This window comes from Kogia breviceps, chromosome 12 (genome assembly GCF_026419965.1).
Source record: "Kogia breviceps isolate mKogBre1 chromosome 12, mKogBre1 haplotype 1, whole genome shotgun sequence".
In the NCBI taxonomy this organism is placed as follows: Eukaryota; Metazoa; Chordata; class Mammalia; order Artiodactyla; family Physeteridae; genus Kogia; species Kogia breviceps.
The window spans coordinates 58,629,524-58,647,030 of record NC_081321.1 but is presented as its reverse complement, the minus strand read 5'-3'; the positions used below and the strand labels follow the sequence as shown (position 1 = coordinate 58,647,030).

The 17,507-nt window shown below is 39.7% G+C and overlaps 1 protein-coding gene across 3 annotated transcripts in view; it reads right to left on the bottom strand.

The window, feature by feature from the left end:
* Window positions 1-437: 437 nt before the first annotated feature.
* LGR5 (leucine rich repeat containing G protein-coupled receptor 5) overlaps window positions 438-17,507 on the bottom strand; it is a 121,710-nt gene continuing 104,640 nt past the window's right edge. For all 3 annotated transcript variants that reach the window (XM_059082403.2, XM_067008309.1, XM_067008310.1), the window contains 10 exons: window positions 15,284-15,355; window positions 15,067-15,135; window positions 14,854-14,925; window positions 11,444-11,509; window positions 10,219-10,290; window positions 6,978-7,049; window positions 6,016-6,141; window positions 4,851-4,996; window positions 3,066-3,149; window positions 438-1,612 (listed from right to left, as the gene is read on the bottom strand). In XM_059082403.2, coding sequence (XP_058938386.1) covers window positions 525-1,612; window positions 3,066-3,149; window positions 4,851-4,996; window positions 6,016-6,141; window positions 6,978-7,049; window positions 10,219-10,290; window positions 11,444-11,509; window positions 14,854-14,925; window positions 15,067-15,135; window positions 15,284-15,355 — 1,867 coding nt within the window. In that variant the 3' untranslated portion in view covers window positions 438-524. The remainder of the gene's footprint in view (window positions 1,613-3,065; window positions 3,150-4,850; window positions 4,997-6,015; window positions 6,142-6,977; window positions 7,050-10,218; window positions 10,291-11,443; window positions 11,510-14,853; window positions 14,926-15,066; window positions 15,136-15,283; window positions 15,356-17,507) is intronic.

Below are 17,507 nucleotides of genomic sequence, written 5' to 3'. Positions count from 1 at the left end.
GATGTGACTATGAATGAATTAATAGTGCCTTATGTTATCCATTCACAGGGGTATTGGTGACCTGGAAGGATCCTTTCTGAGGAAAGGTGAAGCAGTACTAAAACGTCTCCACGTGGTCATGAAAATGAAATCCTATTGGTCACAACCATTACTTAGTAATGTAGGCCATTTAAAAACTCTTATTTTTCTGGTTTAAAACCCCTTCTGTAAGCAAGTGAGTTGAAAAAGAATTCAATTGAAATCATGGAGAATTTTTTTGAACATTTCAATCTGTTTTTTAAATATTTATATATATTTTAGGCTTACCTGAAGAGTGTGACTGAGTTATATAGCTGAACGAGTTATATAAGCAGCATTTAGACTTATTTTTCACTCTCTTGTATCAATATTTATCAGCTTTTTGACACTGAGAGGTTTTTTTTTAAAATCACGTTTCAACTCAGCTCTTTTTAGTTACTGCTCTGATATACTCAACCTCACATTTTTGGGTTTTCAATTTTTGAAAACTTTCTCTCACATATTAATTAGAGACATGGGACAAATGCCACAGATGAAAGATGACAGCTTTCGGTCATCGGACAAGCTGGTGGTGACCCAGAATTGGAAGGCAGGTCATAGGCTCTGCTGGCACTGGTGAAGGTTACCAAGGCCTGGGTTGAGTCACAGGACTGTTTCTCAACATCATCAGAGTTAATAGACATCAGGCTTGTGTGTTTCGATCTTGTCCAGAAGTGGGTTTGCTTTCCCAGGCTCCCCAGATCCTCCTTAAAATGGGGATTGAAAAGGATGTAGAGAAGGGGATTGAGACATGCAGGAAGGGGGACAATCACCAGAAGGATAAACTTAATTACTTCAGGGCTGATGAATGTGAGGTTCAGTAAAGAGGAGAAGGACAAGAAAGCCACCGGGCAGTAAAGGATACAGTTGGTGAAGAGCAACAGAGCAATGTGCTTCACCATAGAACAGTCCCAAATATTCTCCAGGTCTCCCTTTTCCAAATTGCAGTAGAGCTTGGTGTAGGCAATGGTCATCACGAGAAAGCAAAGGGAATTGAGCAAGACCAGGGCCACCATGTAGCCTGTGGCGCTAGGCTCCCCAAAGGGCAGCGGTAGGCAGAGCGGGGAGGCGCTGTACTCGCTGCCGCCCAGCAGGGGAACCGCGGCGATGGTCACGGCCAGCAGGGCGCAGAGCGCAACGATTGCTTTCAGACTGGAAAAAGGAGCTTTCGTTTCGAATTTTGCAGAGCATTTCGCAGAGAACCCACGCTCCAGGGCTGCCAGGGTAAGCAGGAAAACCGAGGATTCCGAAGCAAAAATGGACAAAAACCCGACGACCTGGCAGCCGACCCCCTGCTCCCACCACGCACCGTGCTGAGCAAAGCTGCCAAAAGTAAAGGCATCCACGCCGGCCAGCACAGCACTGGAGACCCCCGTGAGCATGTTCACCACGGCTATTAACCCAATTAACAGTTTTACGGAGGAAATGTACAGAGGGGCTCTGAACACGGTTGAGGTCACCAGGGCATTACACGTCAGCGCCAAAACTGCTATGGTCCACACTCCAATGCGGATCAGCCAGCTACCGAACAGGTATTCGCAGAGTTTGAAAGGGCCTAGAAGTCCAAGGAAGAAAAAGACTGGGTATCAAATTAGGGTTCACAACTTTTGCCAAATTACCTCTTTGTTTCTCTTATTAGGACACCGAGAGATAGAGACCAGTAACAGCCATGGTAACACACAGTTAGTTCCCTTATGGCCTCCACTTTATTAAACCACTATTTAATGTAAAGGTGAGTATACCGGGTGCCCAGATTTTCAAGCTATGCCCAGAGGAATGGAGCCAGGGAGTTTAAATCACTGGATTCAGGTCCCCCAAATATAGCAGTGTGAGGGCCAGGTAACAAGTCAGATCTCTGGTTTTTGTTTTTGTTTTTTAATAAAGGTTTTTTTTTTTTGATGTGGACCATATTTAAAGTCTTTATTGAATTTGTTACAATATTGCTTCTTTTTTTTTTTTTTTTTATGTTTTGTTTTTGTGGTCTGAAGGCATGTGGGATCTTTTCTCCCCACAGGGAGGCCAGGGATTGAACCCACACCCCCTGCATTGGAAGACAAAGTCTTAACCACTGGACCACCAGGGAAGTCCCTCCTGGGCTTTTTATGGTATTTCTCCAGAATGCTTCAAAAAAGGTTCTGTAAACAGGGAAGGAGAATCCTAGGGAAATACTCAGTGATGTTAGAAGAGGAAGTATGAAGGTGCATTTCATGAGAATGTTGTCTTAGGTTTAGATTGACATTTGATGTTTAGGAGCAAGGAACCATCAAATTGTTGGAAATAAAATATCAACACTCCCCAGCTGTCTTTTTTTTTTTTTTTTTTTTCCAACTGGTCTATCCTATTTCAGGGAATGGGACAAACAATTAAGTGAATAATATATATAGTTTTTACTTATCTCTAAAACTATTATTTGCTTTAACCAAATAGCTATTTAGAGAAGGCTTACAAGAAATCACTGTCAAAAATCAGTGATTACATGAAGCAAGACTGTTGCATACCAGACTAAATAGCTAATATTATTTTTTAAATTACATATACTTCTAAGATTGGTTCTTTAATTTCCATTAATCTGAATCAAAAGTCTCCTACAAAAATCCTATTTATGAATGGAGACCAACTCCAGGGAACAAACATTTGTATTTTAAAGGTCCCCATGGGGTGGGATTTTTTTTTTTTTTTTTTTTTTTTTTGCGGTATGCGGGCCTCTCACTGTTGTGGCCTCTCCCGTTGCGGAGCACAGGCTCCGGACGCGCAGGCCTGGCGGCCATGGCTCACGGGCTTAGTTGCTCCGCGGCATGTGGGATCTTCCCGGACCAGGGCACGAACCCGTGTCTCCTGCATCGGCAGGCGGATTCTCAACCACTGCGCCACCAGGGAAGCCCTGGGGTGGGATATTGATGAGCTGCAAAGGTGGCACAGATTTTGCCTTGAAGTGTAGCCAAATGTCCCTGATGACCTCAGAGTTAAGGGTGAGTACTGCTGCTGAGTAGTTCTGATGCCTTTCTCACCTGGGGAAGGTGAGCATTGCACCGAATGAAGGGCTTTCAGGTCTTCCTCAAAATCAAGCAGGAAATCTTCAAGATCACGCTCATCTGCAGGAATGAGAAGTTCTGCAATGATTAGTTCTGTCTCTCTTTTCAGTGACCAACTTCCAGGGAGGAGAGTCCTGGATTGCCCTGGAGACATGAAATGTCACAAAGGGAACTGAGGGTCAGACATCCCACTTTTCCCTGGGCTTTCCTGCAAGTCTATTATAAAATTGCTTTGGGATGTTCTACTCAAGCTACTATATGACAGTATTTCAGCAGAACTGGGGGCAAGGTACAGTAACCCTGGACTCCCTGTCATAACGTCGAAGCTCTCTCATTCTGTTCTTGTTCCCTGGAGCTCACGATGGCCCCATATTGCACTGACCTAAATTAGTGAGAGAGCGTGGGCCTCTCCATTCAGTGGAAGAACCACTTTATCCAGTTTTCTAACACTTAGATGGCTATAGTGCAAATGTTCTGAGCTGTGTTCTCTGAGTACAAGAGGGAGAATTAGTAAGTTTCAATCATTCTGGGGAATTCTGCTTAACAGAGGACAAATCAAGTAACTGCTTGGTGCTTGGATTAGCTATCCATGAAACAGCAGTTTTGTGATCTAACACACTTACTGATTTAATTGGTCTGGTGTGAGGTTTGGGCACCAGTGTTTTTTAAAAGCTTCGAATTGGTGTGGTTACAATATATGGACCAGGGTTGTGAATCATTGTCCTTGAAAATAAACTCCACGAAGAACCTTGTCTCTCTTGTTCATTGTGTGCCTCTAGGGCATAGAACAGTGCCTGGCACACACTAGACACTCTATTTTTTTTGGGGGGGGGGGTTAATAAATATAGTAGAAATTAGGGTGGGTGAGGCAGAAAAAGCAAAAATGAAAGCGAGAACAAGAGCAAGACGTATGCTGTAGCCTAAAATAAAAAAGCCAAGGGCTATAATATCAGCTTCTTAATCAGATCTGTGTGCAGGAAGAAAAGTTAAGATAATGTGCAGACAGACTGAATCATACTTGCTTGGGAATCAACATATCATTAAGACCCAAAGGAAGAAAAGCCAGTCTATTTAGACTCTGTGCAAACTTGCAAGGTTGGCAGGGAAAGGAAATTGGGGGCTGCCCAGAGCACTGCCTCATTGCCACAGGTGTGGTTTGAGGTACATTGTTGTCTATTTAAGTCAGGTCTTGCTTGCTTCAAGGAAAGCCAAGTGCTTTACAGACATTATCTCATTTCACTTTCCTGACAGCTAGCCTTGTAGGGGGTATGTGGGGAGAATGTTTTAGGATTAGTTGGATAAGAAGTTGGATTCTTAAGCCCTTCTGCTGAAATATGGAGGCATCTAAAATGTCTATATACTCCACTCCCCACTGGGGTTTAAGAATAAAAATAGATTGTATTTTCTGGAGAAAAAAGCGCAGAAGCATGTTTGAAAAAGTTATCCACAGGGATAAGGCCCTCATAAAAGTTTATGAAAATATTGATAATCAGTTTTAATATTTACCCCTGAGGACAATATGTGCTAAAAGGGATCTAATTGTAAATATAAGTATTAAGAAATCCTTAGAGAAAAGATGGCTTTTTAGAATGAATCCTAAAGGAGTTTTCTCTTTCTCTAAGAATCTTTAAAAAGTGGGATTGATTCTCAACTTGCTGGGGTGATTACACAGGGACTCGTTTGGAGTTCAGATGATCTGCTCGATGACTTTTCAAGCCCCGTTCAGACACAATTTCATCACAGTGACATAGCAGCTCTTACCTTGAACTTGAAACATTCCAGCATCTTTCTTATGAAGGTCATCTGCACTGCTGTTGTCGCCTTTATTCCATTGATTAGAAATTTTATAGACATTTTCACATACTCCAAATGCACAGCACTGATATGCATAAGGCATTTCTATAACCCTTTGAATGAACAAAATCAAACAAAACACACACTTAAAGAAATAGATTGTTAAATACAGTGCTCATCTTTCACTTAATAATTCTGCCTGTGGATTTTAGCCTTAATAAATAATCTAAAATATTAACTATGTGCATAAAGATGTTGATTACAGTGCTATTCATAACAACGGAGTTATTAAAAATTATTGCCATGAAATGTTGACAGTTGCTGAGGTTGAGTGATGGATATATTATTTTCTCTACTTTTGTGTTTGAAAATTTCCATAATAAAAACATTAAAAAATGACTGTTAGGAAAATTGTAACACCATTAAAAAGTGCTTATAGTATGACATAACGTAAAGTGACACAAAGGTGATATAAGTTTGTATACGTACTGTGATTCTAACAATTAAAAATACATTGGAAACAAAATCTGGAAGGAAATAACATAAAACTTTGTTTAAGGGTATTTGTAGACATTTTTTCCTCTCTTTTATTTTCTAAACTCTCTTTTGGGGTTATGGTTTTAAAGTATGTAAAAAGTACTGTGGTTTAATACATATACAGAATATAGATATGTGTATATACATGTATATATAAAATCTTTCAAGGGACTTTATCGCTAATAAGTATAACAGGTTTTAGAGAGCATTACTTCCTCAAAGAAATATTAATTTAGTACATTTTATTAGAACATATACATAAGCAAGACGAATTTAAACATGTCAACAGGAGTACAATTATGTTATAATGTTATTTAATTACATGTCCTAGTTTGTATCTCACGGATCAATGGTTTTCAAACTCTTTCCATGAACTCTGTGGTTCCAGGAGGCATCTTTGAAGAAGGAAGGAAGTGTGGTCAGGAAGACACATTCTCCCACTCCAGGGCTTGTCCTAACAATGCCCCAGGGGTGGGGGACTTGAAGGCATGAAATGCAATTCAAAAGAGTCCCATAAATTTCAAAAACCACTATAACACGTCTATTGTTTCACATGACCACAAATGTATCTTATTAGTTTTAATGACAAACTCACTTGAGTTCTGGAAAGTTTTCAGATGATATCAAGCTCTGTAAGGCATGATTTCCTGTTAATTTTAAGTGAGTTAAACCATGTAACCCAGTTACAGGAAAAGACGACAGGCGGTTGGATGATAGGTCCCTGCAAAACATCAAACAACAATTGGCTTTTAGTCTGTGTTAGCATAAAATGATTATGTTAAAAAAGCAACCTAAAGATGATTAAACTGCTCCATAAAAACTTCTAAGCAGGGTCCTTCCTCTTAATGGTAAAAAGAACCATTTTGGTTTTAGCTCCTGACAACTCTTCTATTTACAATCAGAATTGCAGGAGGAAAAATGTTTTAATCACACCCAAATTGTAATTTCTACATTCAGCTTAATTTTGCCAGATGGGGACATCAAAAATCAAGTGGAGGGTGCTACATGTAATTTGAAAAGTGGTGCTGACTAGATCAAGTTAGGGGTGAGGGGGAAAATATTGTTGGGGGTTTATTTTCTTCCATCTCGCCATAACTTCTGTCTGACCAGTTCCTTCTTTCTCTCTGAGACACGGGAGAGGGGGAGAGGAAGGAGCAAGAGGTGGAAAAGGAGGGAAAAAATGGACAGGAAGATGGCAAACTGTACTTTGTTAGTCAAGATGGCAAACTGTAAAATGAAAGACCTTTAGAACTGAGCTGATGTCTTAGTCCATTCCACCTGATGGCTCAGCAAAAATGGAAAATTTCACCTCAATAGCCAGAACCAGCTGTCACCCAGACTGTCATTTATCCACATAAGGACGCACATGGCCTTGGAGGGGCGGGGGATGGGAAGTGAGGTGCTCTATTCTGGTGTGATCCAGCTCCAGTACAAGAGACACTGAGGGCTGGGCATTCTGTGCACTGCAGCCTTTTTCAGCAAAACCAACATTTTTGATTAATCACATGGGGCCCAATTATTAAAAGACATGCCATAAACAAGTCATGAAATACTCACAGCTTTCTTAGAGATGGCAGAGTGGAAAATGCATTGGGGTGGATAATGGCAATTTTGTTCCAAGCTAAATTCCTATTTTTAAAAAAAAGGCAAGTGAGAGGATTATATAAAAGAAGACTGTGTGAAGTTTTACCATATATATTCATTCTTCTAACAAAATGTAATTTCCATTCAGGACAGGAGCAGTTAACTTATCAAATCATCTTTCAGATGCAGATATTAATAGTATAAAATGATGAAAGAGAGAATTTTAAAGCAACCTTGTTTAAATCAATCCAGGAAAATCCTTCAGGTGGATACTTTAGATTTTACTCTCTTCTTGCTAAAAAGTTGACTTTAAAATGGTTGTAAAATTTTATTAGGGCATTTCTAAGATGAGTGGGGGTCAGGGAGTTGGAAGAGACAGGAACTTCTGAGGCTCTTCCTCTGACAGGCAAGTAAATTTTAAGTTATAAAATGCCCCCGGATATGTAATGAAACTCAACAAAAATTTGTGTACATTGTCCATGTATGTCAGGCCTTAAGAGAAACATAGAGATACTTTCCAAAAAAATGGCCAGTAAAGAGAATGGACATTTAATTCTTAACTGGGAAATGAAGAAGAGAGGGGCTAGCATATGTTGGAAATAAAAGCCTTTGATAACAAAATCTACAATTTATTGAGAAATAAAATTCACTCACCCCTTCCCTCCACAGACATATATGTAATGAAATGTAGATAATTTTACAGGAATAAGAACTTCCACATTTTCAAAAAAGAGCAATGAACTTAAAATTTGTATTTTTAAAATTCATAACTCATAAGGGAACTGAAGTGTAGACATTTGAGGAAACTGAAAGCGATCACCGTCAACTTTTCTCTAGCACAGATAAGTAATTTATTCATGGTGTTGGGCCCCCTGAGTTTCCTAGGATAAATGGTATTCACAGAACATTTACATTCTCATTTGAAAGGCCCCTGAACTGGGGAAAACTGGAAGGCTTTTTAATTTGCTCCTTTCATCGATGGATCACAGAACAAAAGAAAATTCCAGCTAATGAGGGGAAGGAATGGCATGGAAGGAGTGGGAAATCTACAAATGGGAATTGAGTAGGAGACTGTATTCTGTTGAGCTGCTCATCAAATACCTGTCCAGTGAGGGCTGCAAGCCCTGCCATCTGCACTAGATGCTGGGGATAAGAAGATGAAAAAATTCCTGTGGTTTTCAGGTAGGGCGTGGTGTACCTGATGGCGGTGCTGAGTGCTGAGTCCTGTAGCAGAGAATGTGCAAAGCACATCAGAGTGGAGAGGGCTCAGAGACAGGAGATGTTGTTCTTATGGGATGGACAGGGGCAAGTTAAGAGTGGGGAGGAATCCAACGGGCAACAGGACCAGGAGAAACAATGGTCCATGTGTCAAGGGACTGGAAACTGGTGGGTGAGAGATAAAGGTGTTCCAGGGGGTTGGAATCAGATTCTGAAGGATGGTGCTTGGAAGTTTGGTTTTGGAATTGAAGACAATAGGGGAATAACAGAAGATTTTTGAAGCAGGGAAGTAACATGATTCAATTTCTACTTAAGAAAGATTCTCTTTGGAGAATGAGATAAATGGGTAAAGACTGATGGTGGAAAGTCTGTAAGGAGGGTGATGACAGTGATCTAGGAGAGTGATTCCATAGGTCTTTGGTGAAGAATATTTAAGTTCTACTCTCTTAGCAAATTTCAATTGTACAACACAGTGTTATCAAATATATCAACCTCTGATATATATGAAAAAGAACTAACTTTTGGAAACAGCCAGAACTCCAACCTGGTGAATAAGGCAGGTAATAAAAGTAGGTAATGTACGATATCTTTGTTTCACATTTATTTAAAAAAGTTTAAGAACTTCACAAGCCGATTTTAGACCAAAAGTAAGGAAAGCGCAACACAATTAAATTCAGAGCAATGGGCTTCCCTGGTGGCGCAGTGGTTGAGAATCTGCCTGCCCATGCAAGGGACACGGGTTCGTGCCCCGGTCCGGGAAGATCCCACATGCCGCGGAGCCGCTGGGCCCGTGAGCCATGGCCGCTGAGCCTGCGCGTCCGGAGCCTGTGCTCCGCATCGGGAGAGGCCACAACAGTGAAAGGCCCGCGTACCACAAAAAAAAAAAAAAAAAAAAAAAAAAAAAAAAAAAATCCAGAGCAAGATGGTTTTCAAAGTGAATTTTTTGGAGAAAGTGATTCTCCAAGGTGAATTTAAAATGTTTTGAGGAATGGTATTATTTTATGAAGGTATAGTCTCTTAAATGTTAAGAAAAACTTTAGGAAAGAAAGGGTTTTTAACAACATCCTGCAGTTTAAACATTACATATTGTCATCGTTCACCAAAATTACACTGAAATCCAGTTTCGGGATGGAAAAAAATCTGTCACGCACAAAAAAATCTGTTACCGGTTTTTTTAAACTTATGGTTAATATATAGTATTTTCAGGTAGCGTGTGGTCTACCTGATGACAGTGCTGTGTTGAGTCCTGTAGCACAGAATGTGCAAAGCACATCAGAGTGGAGCGGTATTTATGGTATTTTCAATATATATTAATATATATAATAATCTATTAAAGTATATATTAATATATATTATACATTTATATATTACTATCTATAATATATGTCAAATATATGGTATTTTCAATCATAAAATGGAATTTAATATTTACAAATCTTTGTCATCTGAGCGACAGAAGCATTTTCCAGGACAGCTGTGCTTAAACCTTAGTGTACGTGTTAAAATACCGATTCTCAGGCCCTACTCCAGAGGGTCTAACTCATGAGGCAGGTGAGATCCTGGACTCTGCATTTTTTACAGTCACCTCCAGGTGATTCTTAAGCACTTAGAGAGAGTCACATTGAAAAAGTGTTTGACCAGGAAAGAAAAACAGGCAGGAAGAACTGTGTGGTCACCCCAGTTTTGCAAGCAGAACAATCTCCGCCAGTTCCCAGCTAGGAACAGAAACACATTTTGTAGGCTGTTCAATAGCTTGACCTCCTTCTTCTTTATCAGAGTTTCATGTCTGCCGACTGGCAGAGAGCAGATTGCAAATTTACTGCTTTTGAACCTGTTCCTGGAAATGACCATGAGCAAAATATTTGCCTTCTCCTAGCAGATGCATGCAAAAAGGCCCAACAATACAAGTATACAGTGAAAAGAAAATATTAGGGGAAGACCCGAAAGAGATAAAAAGTGCTCGATGTTGGGGAAGCTGCTGAGAGACAGTACTCACAGAGAGCGGAGGCTAAACAACTGCTGGAAGGTGTTGGCTCGAATTTCACACATTTCATTATGTCGCAGGTCTCTGAAATGACAGGTTCCAAAGATTCATTTCGGAGCCACAGGTTTCAAAGATTAGTCTTCAGAGAACTTTTACAGAGGGGTTACCTGCCCTCAGTCACAGGAACACATGAACTACAACTACCAAGTGACACTGAGAAAAATTTCTTTTTGTTTAAAAAAGAACACTGCAATTTATCCACATAAAAAAGTGTTGCCTCTCTTTCAAAGCAGCTGTTCCCTTTGGGTGAATCTGAAGCTATATTCCAAATGCCAACATCATTCAAACACCTTGAGGATGCCTCTCTCTGCCTTCTGAGCCTTTCTTACATTCTTGGAGGGTCTTCAGGAGTGTCAAGTCTTTACCTTTCCAAGTGGATTTTTTCCCCCTCCTTTACTCACCCAAAGGCATTAGGAGAAAAATTAAGCAGAAAAGGATAGATGGTTAATATTGTTTTGACCAAAACCAAAGCATGACTATAAAGCAACAATGCTGATGTTTTATGGAGAAGGCAATTTCAAGAGAGCAATTCTAAAATGTTTCATGCATAAGTAGCATCAATGGCACCTGAAATATGACTAATATGGCACCTCTTCTGAAGGTTACTACTGTGGTTTAGAATAGAAATTTTTTTTTTTTGGCTGCACGCACGGCTTGCCGGATCTTAGTTCCCAGACCAGGGATCAAACCTGGGCCCCCGCAGTGAAAGGGCCAAGTCCTAACCACTAGACTGCCAGGGAATTCCCATGAAGGTTACTATTGTGAAGCAAACATGCCAACAAACTCAAGTACCGCCATATTAAAACATAATGCTATGCATATGAGCTTCACTTGTGTTCAGGAAAAAAACAAAACAAAACAAAAATAATGCCACTCATTGGAGGTGTAAGTTTAAAAAAGTTCCAAAGCTCAAATAAACCCAGTTCATTACTATACCAGTAAAAAACAACACAACATAATAAATGCCTTACTTATAGTATAATGCATGGTAAAATAATATCGTCTATGTCTCCCAACTTTACAGACATCCTATACAGTCACAGCTCCTGTGTGTAAGAAGGGAAAGCATCACATGTCTCCCCAGTGAACCACAGGGTAAGCAAACCAATGACCCCTGGAAATGTGAGTTTTGGCTCTTGGTTTTCGCTAGGTGACTTAGAGACTACTACAGACATACATTTTCTGAAGCTTTTGGCAGACTGAAAAACTGGGTAAATCTTCTAGCAGGTTATAAGATAGATCTCTGAAAAACAAAAAGTACAAAAGGGAAAAATCTGTTACATGTTAATTGTAAGGAAACATGCTTTGCCCTCTTTTCCCCTCCGCGATGATCTAGCTCCCAAAGGCAGACTATGAACTTTTCCCCAGCCCTGATGTGCAACAGGTAGTCATAGGCATTATTAGATTAAGCAGTCAGATTCAGATGTCAACTGAAATGTAACTGTTATACTTCTTTAATTGATTTAAATAATTTACTTAATGAATTTATTTATTTTTTGTTAGTGATGATCTACAATGTTCTAGCTATTATCTTACAGAAATGAGTACAAATTAAATTAAATAATTGTGCCTCTGTTTCTAAGAGCTGCTATATCTCTGCAGCTAACAGAATCATTGTTGGTTCTTTTCTAATCAACAGAAAAAGAATCCCAACAACAATTCAAAACATAGCACTAACTTTGAAATCAATCATTACAAGGGGGGAAAAAGAATCTAAGAAAGTCTTCAGCCAAAACTCAACAAATTACAGAATAACAAAAACATCTGGACATATTTATAGTATAATATAACTAATCTAAAACAAGCCATGGTAATTTGCAGAAAGCTTAAAAAAAGAAATCTGGTAGATAAAGTTTTATATATATATATATATATATATATATACATATATATATAAAATCTTGCCTCATGTTTTAAAAGTTATCAGCTAATCAACTAACTCACTTTCATGCCTGATTCTACTTCTTAAAACCAGATCACCACTATGCAACTGAAAAATCCATAGTTTTCTGAGAGGATTTTAAATTACTTTATTTTTGAAATTGATCACTTTATCTTACATTTATTGAATAAATAGAACTTAAGTAGAAATACAGTTCAATTTACTACACATGAATAATTCAGATAAAGCTGTGTGCAAACACAAATTTGTAGTCTACACTAGAGATTTGAAAGACCAAACCAAACCAAACCAAAACAAAACAAAAATGCCCCACACCTATGCACAAATACAGCTGATTAACAATATGGTGTGTATTTTTGGAAAGTAGTGAATGTGATAAAATGGACACACATGTTATCAAAGCTGATAATAATTTGGTTCATTCATTTCCACAGACGGTAAGGGGAACAATCCTTCCTGTGTAGTTCTTAGTAGAGGGTACATGAAACCTTCTTCTGCATAAAGACACAGTGTCACCACCTTCCTACCTATTACCTAATGATTTTAATGGCTAACATTGATCAAGCACTTCTTACATATAGACACTATGTTTACAGCTTGACCTGAATTATTTCATTTAATCCTTTTGGTCACCTTATGAAGGAAACATTTGTGTTGATTCCCATACAAAGCAAAGACTAAGATCACCAGCTAGTAAGTGGGGAAAGCCACACACAGTCAAGTCATTCCCATGGAGAAGAAGCAACTTGGAGGCAAAATCACTCGTGTACAGTGACATCGCCTCATGTAACAGCTACTCAGCGGATGACGCAGCCAAAGGAAGAGAGCTAGCTCTCAGACCTGTACTTCCAGAACATAAAGCAGAGTGGAGTAAAGGTCACGACCCGGGGTTCTACACTCAACTTTAATTCTACTTCGTTGACATGCTGGACGAAGCATTGATGTCTTTTTCAATTCTCTTCTTTAATGAGAAGATACTTGCTTTGCTGATCTTGCAGGGCTGTTGTGAAGAACAAATCAACGCTACAGGTTGACGTGCTTTGAAAATGGCCGGATACTGCTATGAATGTAGTTTCCGTCTTTCGGGCCTTTCTAGGTTTCCACTCCAGGAAAGAATAATGGTGTAAAGGAAGTGAGAAAGACGATGATAAGAGCGAACATGGTCGAAGAGTTTACAGTGCTCCAGGTGCTGGTATAAGTGTTTGACGTGTAGTAACTTACTGAATCCTCAAGACGATCCCCTGAAGGAAGTGGCTACATCTCCTATTTTATAGGTTGGGAAATGGAGCCCCGAAAGGGATAAATAACTCGCTCAAGATACTATGATAGCATAGAGGCTGGATTTGAACCAGAAAAATAGACCCCAGAGCTTTTGCTCTTAATCAGTTTGCCAGTCAGCTTTAGACCCGGGTGGTTTACCATTCGCTGTGTGACATACTGGAGACAGATGCGATTTAAATACTGCCTCCCTACTTATTAGTTACAGTATGTGAAATCCTGGTCATGTTACTGAGCCAGCTTCCTGAAGAAATGAGGATAATTATACTTATTCTGGGTGTGGTGGGCAGAATTCGAAGACGGCTCCTGAGATTTCCACCACCTGGTGTCTATACTTGTTCTCCCAGTTCTTCAATCAAACCATCTGCATTTGAATTCGAACTCTGCTACTTTCTTGCAGTGTGATTTTGACAGGTGTACTTTATTTCCCTAATTCTCTCTTTCCTCACCTGTATCTATGCCTTCTAGGGAGATATGAGGTGAAGAAGAGACTTGCTCTTGACCCCCTTCCTTTATACATGAATGACTGACTTTAAGGCTATTATGTGGTTTATTGCAACTCCTGTCACTGAGCACATGCGGCCTGAAAGTGGCATAGTGGGCTGGGGATAGGGGAAGGCAGAATCACTGAAGAATGTTCCCATTCTTCCACTTAACATTTGTAGAGCTGCTTGTAGCTCTGCTACCCCGGAAAGCTTGTGGTGGAATCACAGGTGTTTGACTGCCGCAGAGGTCTGCCATGTGAGAACAGAGCCATGTGAGAGACTAAGGGTGCTTTCACTACATCCCAGCAGTGCTGGAGAAGATGATCACAGGGAGTTGAGGGGGGAGGCTGAACATGGAAGGTCAGAACAAGGCTCTTCCAATTCCTATAAACTACTTCTTGTAAAATGTGGGAAGGGCAGAGGAAAAAAGCCCCAAGTCAACAGAAATAACATAGGCAAGCTGTTTAGCCATTAGATGAAACATTAGAACGTGGCACCAGCAACTATACCGGAAGAATGTTTGGTTGCCTTTATCAAGGTCTGTTGGGTCTGATAATTTTATTTTGGCATCCATATTGGGTTTTTGATCCATGATTTTCTTTTTATTTCCTGCTCTGCAGAGGATTTGGGGCTGGGGGCAATGAAGTTATTTTGGCTTGTTCATATCCTTTTTCCGAAGGGAAATGTGTGCTAGTTGAAACTCGAATGGGAGACTGTTTGGGACTTGGAAACAAGGGGTACGTTGCCATTATTACCAGGGTCACATCCGAGAGCCACTTCCCTGGCCCCAAGCAGGCAAAGGAGGCCTGACCTCCTGAAAACCTGCAAGGAAAGAACTTTCTCCTCTATTAAAGGATTATTGAAATAATGTATGTCATTTTACCCCCTTTTACACAACATTATTGCTTTACTGACACGCACAGCACTTGGAGATTCGGTAACTGATCGCAGACAGTTTGAGGAAGAGATGAGATCTGTGCTCCAGTTAAAGTCCTGTTGAAACACAAACCAGACATCATTCTTGTATTTAGGCATCACACAGTGACATATTTTGATTCACTGATGTTAAGACTGGTCAGGCTTGAAGGGTAGTGCAAGTTCTGGGTGAAGTCAAGAGCCTACTCAAGTACTTACAGACTCTCCAGGCTCGCGGTACCAGTTAAATCAGGAAATTCAGTTATTTGTGAGGCACCATTCAAAGTCCTAGAAGGAGGAGTACATGAGTATTACTGGGAGAAGATTCTAGGAAGGGGTCATTTTTATGGCCATTTCAAAGCACTTGAAATGTTCATTTGGTCTTCACAGGAACCTTGCAAAGGGAAAATTATCTGTAAGAGAAATAAACACTTACAGTGTTCTTAGTTCCGGTAAATGTTGAAAAGCAGATCTCCCAACAACCTGGATAGGGTTGTCATAGAAATGTCTGGAAAAATCCAAAGACCAACGTCTTAGTATAAAACTTGAATGACAAATGAATACCTGTTCACAATTTCAACAAATGCCTTCAATGTACTTATGTAATTTTGATTACTTGGTTTCAGGTAAACCTCAAAAGTATTTTCATTCATATTATGAGACTTTTGGTGAGAAATTCATACTACATAAAATTGAAAATTTCTGACAGCAAGGCAGATATGAATGTCAGCTCCTATGGAGAAAAGCTAGTGAACTGACTACAGTTATACTTAAAGCTCTTCCTCTGCCTCCAATATCTGTGGACTATCCATTGAGTGGCAAAAGATAGTTCAAGGTGCTAGCAGTTATATCATTAGCTAAAGAAAGATGAAGTTCTATATAGTTACGTGAGGGTCATATCCTCTGGTCAAATCTTACAACACACACACAAAGGATCCTTCAAATTATCTGAGAGGAAATTTGCTACTCTGGGTTTTTGTAACATTAGATTTTAAAAAATCAATGATTGCTCTAAAAGGTAAGACATTATTAGAACTTCAAAAATATTTTGTTTTACAGATGTTTTCAGTGTAATTGTATTTGAACTGCCTGGTCAGTGGAGTCCCACAAACAGTTCTTAGTTGAGACATCCTTCCAGGTCAATTAAATTCGACAAATATTTATTGGTGTCTCTTATGCTCAAAGGATGAGGGTAGGTACTGCTTGCATTTAAAGACTGATTTATTAAGGAGGCTGTCATTGGCTATCTACTATGTGCCTGGCATTATGCTATATGCTGGGGATGTGAATAAAAATGATAAGGTGTCCCTGCCCTAAAGAAGCTTGGAATCAGTTGGGATAAAACAAATAAATAAGGGGATATGACTCTCTGGTTGACAAAGCATTTTCACATCTAGAGCTCAATTAATCCACCTGCCAACTTTATAAGATCCATGGCATAGACACTTAGGTACTATTTCCCTCATTTTTGGAGGAAGAAGCTGAGGCTCAGATACTTTGGTAAGTTCATTATCTCCCAGAGCTTCAACTTTCTAATCTGTTAAACTAATGTAATAATACTTAGTAGTAGGGTTTGTGTACACATTAAAAGAGCTAATGCACATGTAACATCTGGCACAGGACCTGGGATATATGTGTCACTCAACACGCCAAATCCCCTTCCGCACTCCCAACCCTCTGACTTCTTCTTTTCCCTTCGATTAGACAACTGGTAAGAGAAAGGGCTAGAGCTGGACTATAGGTCTTTTTTGTTTGTTTTGTCTTCTACATCTTTTTATTATAAATCTTTTTCTAAATATTTTTATTGAAATATAGTTGATTTACAATGTCGTGTTAGTTTCAGGTGTACAGCAAAGTGGTTCAAGCATATCTATATATACACATATATTATTTTTTTACATTCTCTTCAATTATAGGAGGACTATACATCTTACAATTTAAAAATGGACTTGCCCTCAGAATATTACATTATCCCTTATCTACACTATATGCTTGTTTTTATGTAATTATGTTCATATACCTGCACGCATGTAATTACAATGGGTAGCTATGAATACACATGCTTATGTACATAAGGCATAAGTATCACAAACACAAGGCAGAGCTATAGGGTTCTCAGGAGGGAGTTCTCTCATGAGGTCAAGAAAAACTTCATGAAAATGCCATTTGAAATAGACCCTGCAAAACAGAATTTCGACAAGCACAGTGAGGGGATGGAATCATAGGAGCAAAGGAAATAAAGGAAGGGATTTGTTCTGTGAATGTAGCTTAGTGGGTCTGGGTTATGGCCATAAGGTAATGGTTGAGGAATGGGTCAGGAGGGTTGGCTTGGGCCATGTGGAAAGCTGAGACTGTCAGGGAAAGGAGTTGGCATTTGATGTAAACAGACAACACTGACTGTATGTTTCACAGCAAGAGAATGACAACATAGATGCTGTGCTTCCAGGGTGAGCACTCTGCTAGTGGTAGAGGCAGGGGGGTGAGCCTTAGACTGGTAGAAATCTAGAGGTAATGGCCAGCGGAGGGGCTGGTGGCAGAGGGGAATGGAAAGAAGTTATGGATAGGATGGGGACTACAGAGGTAGAAATGAGGCCTGGGTAGCCAATGGACAAGGAAAGCAAAGAAATCTGAGTTGGAGGGAGTAGGGGCGGGGGCGGTAG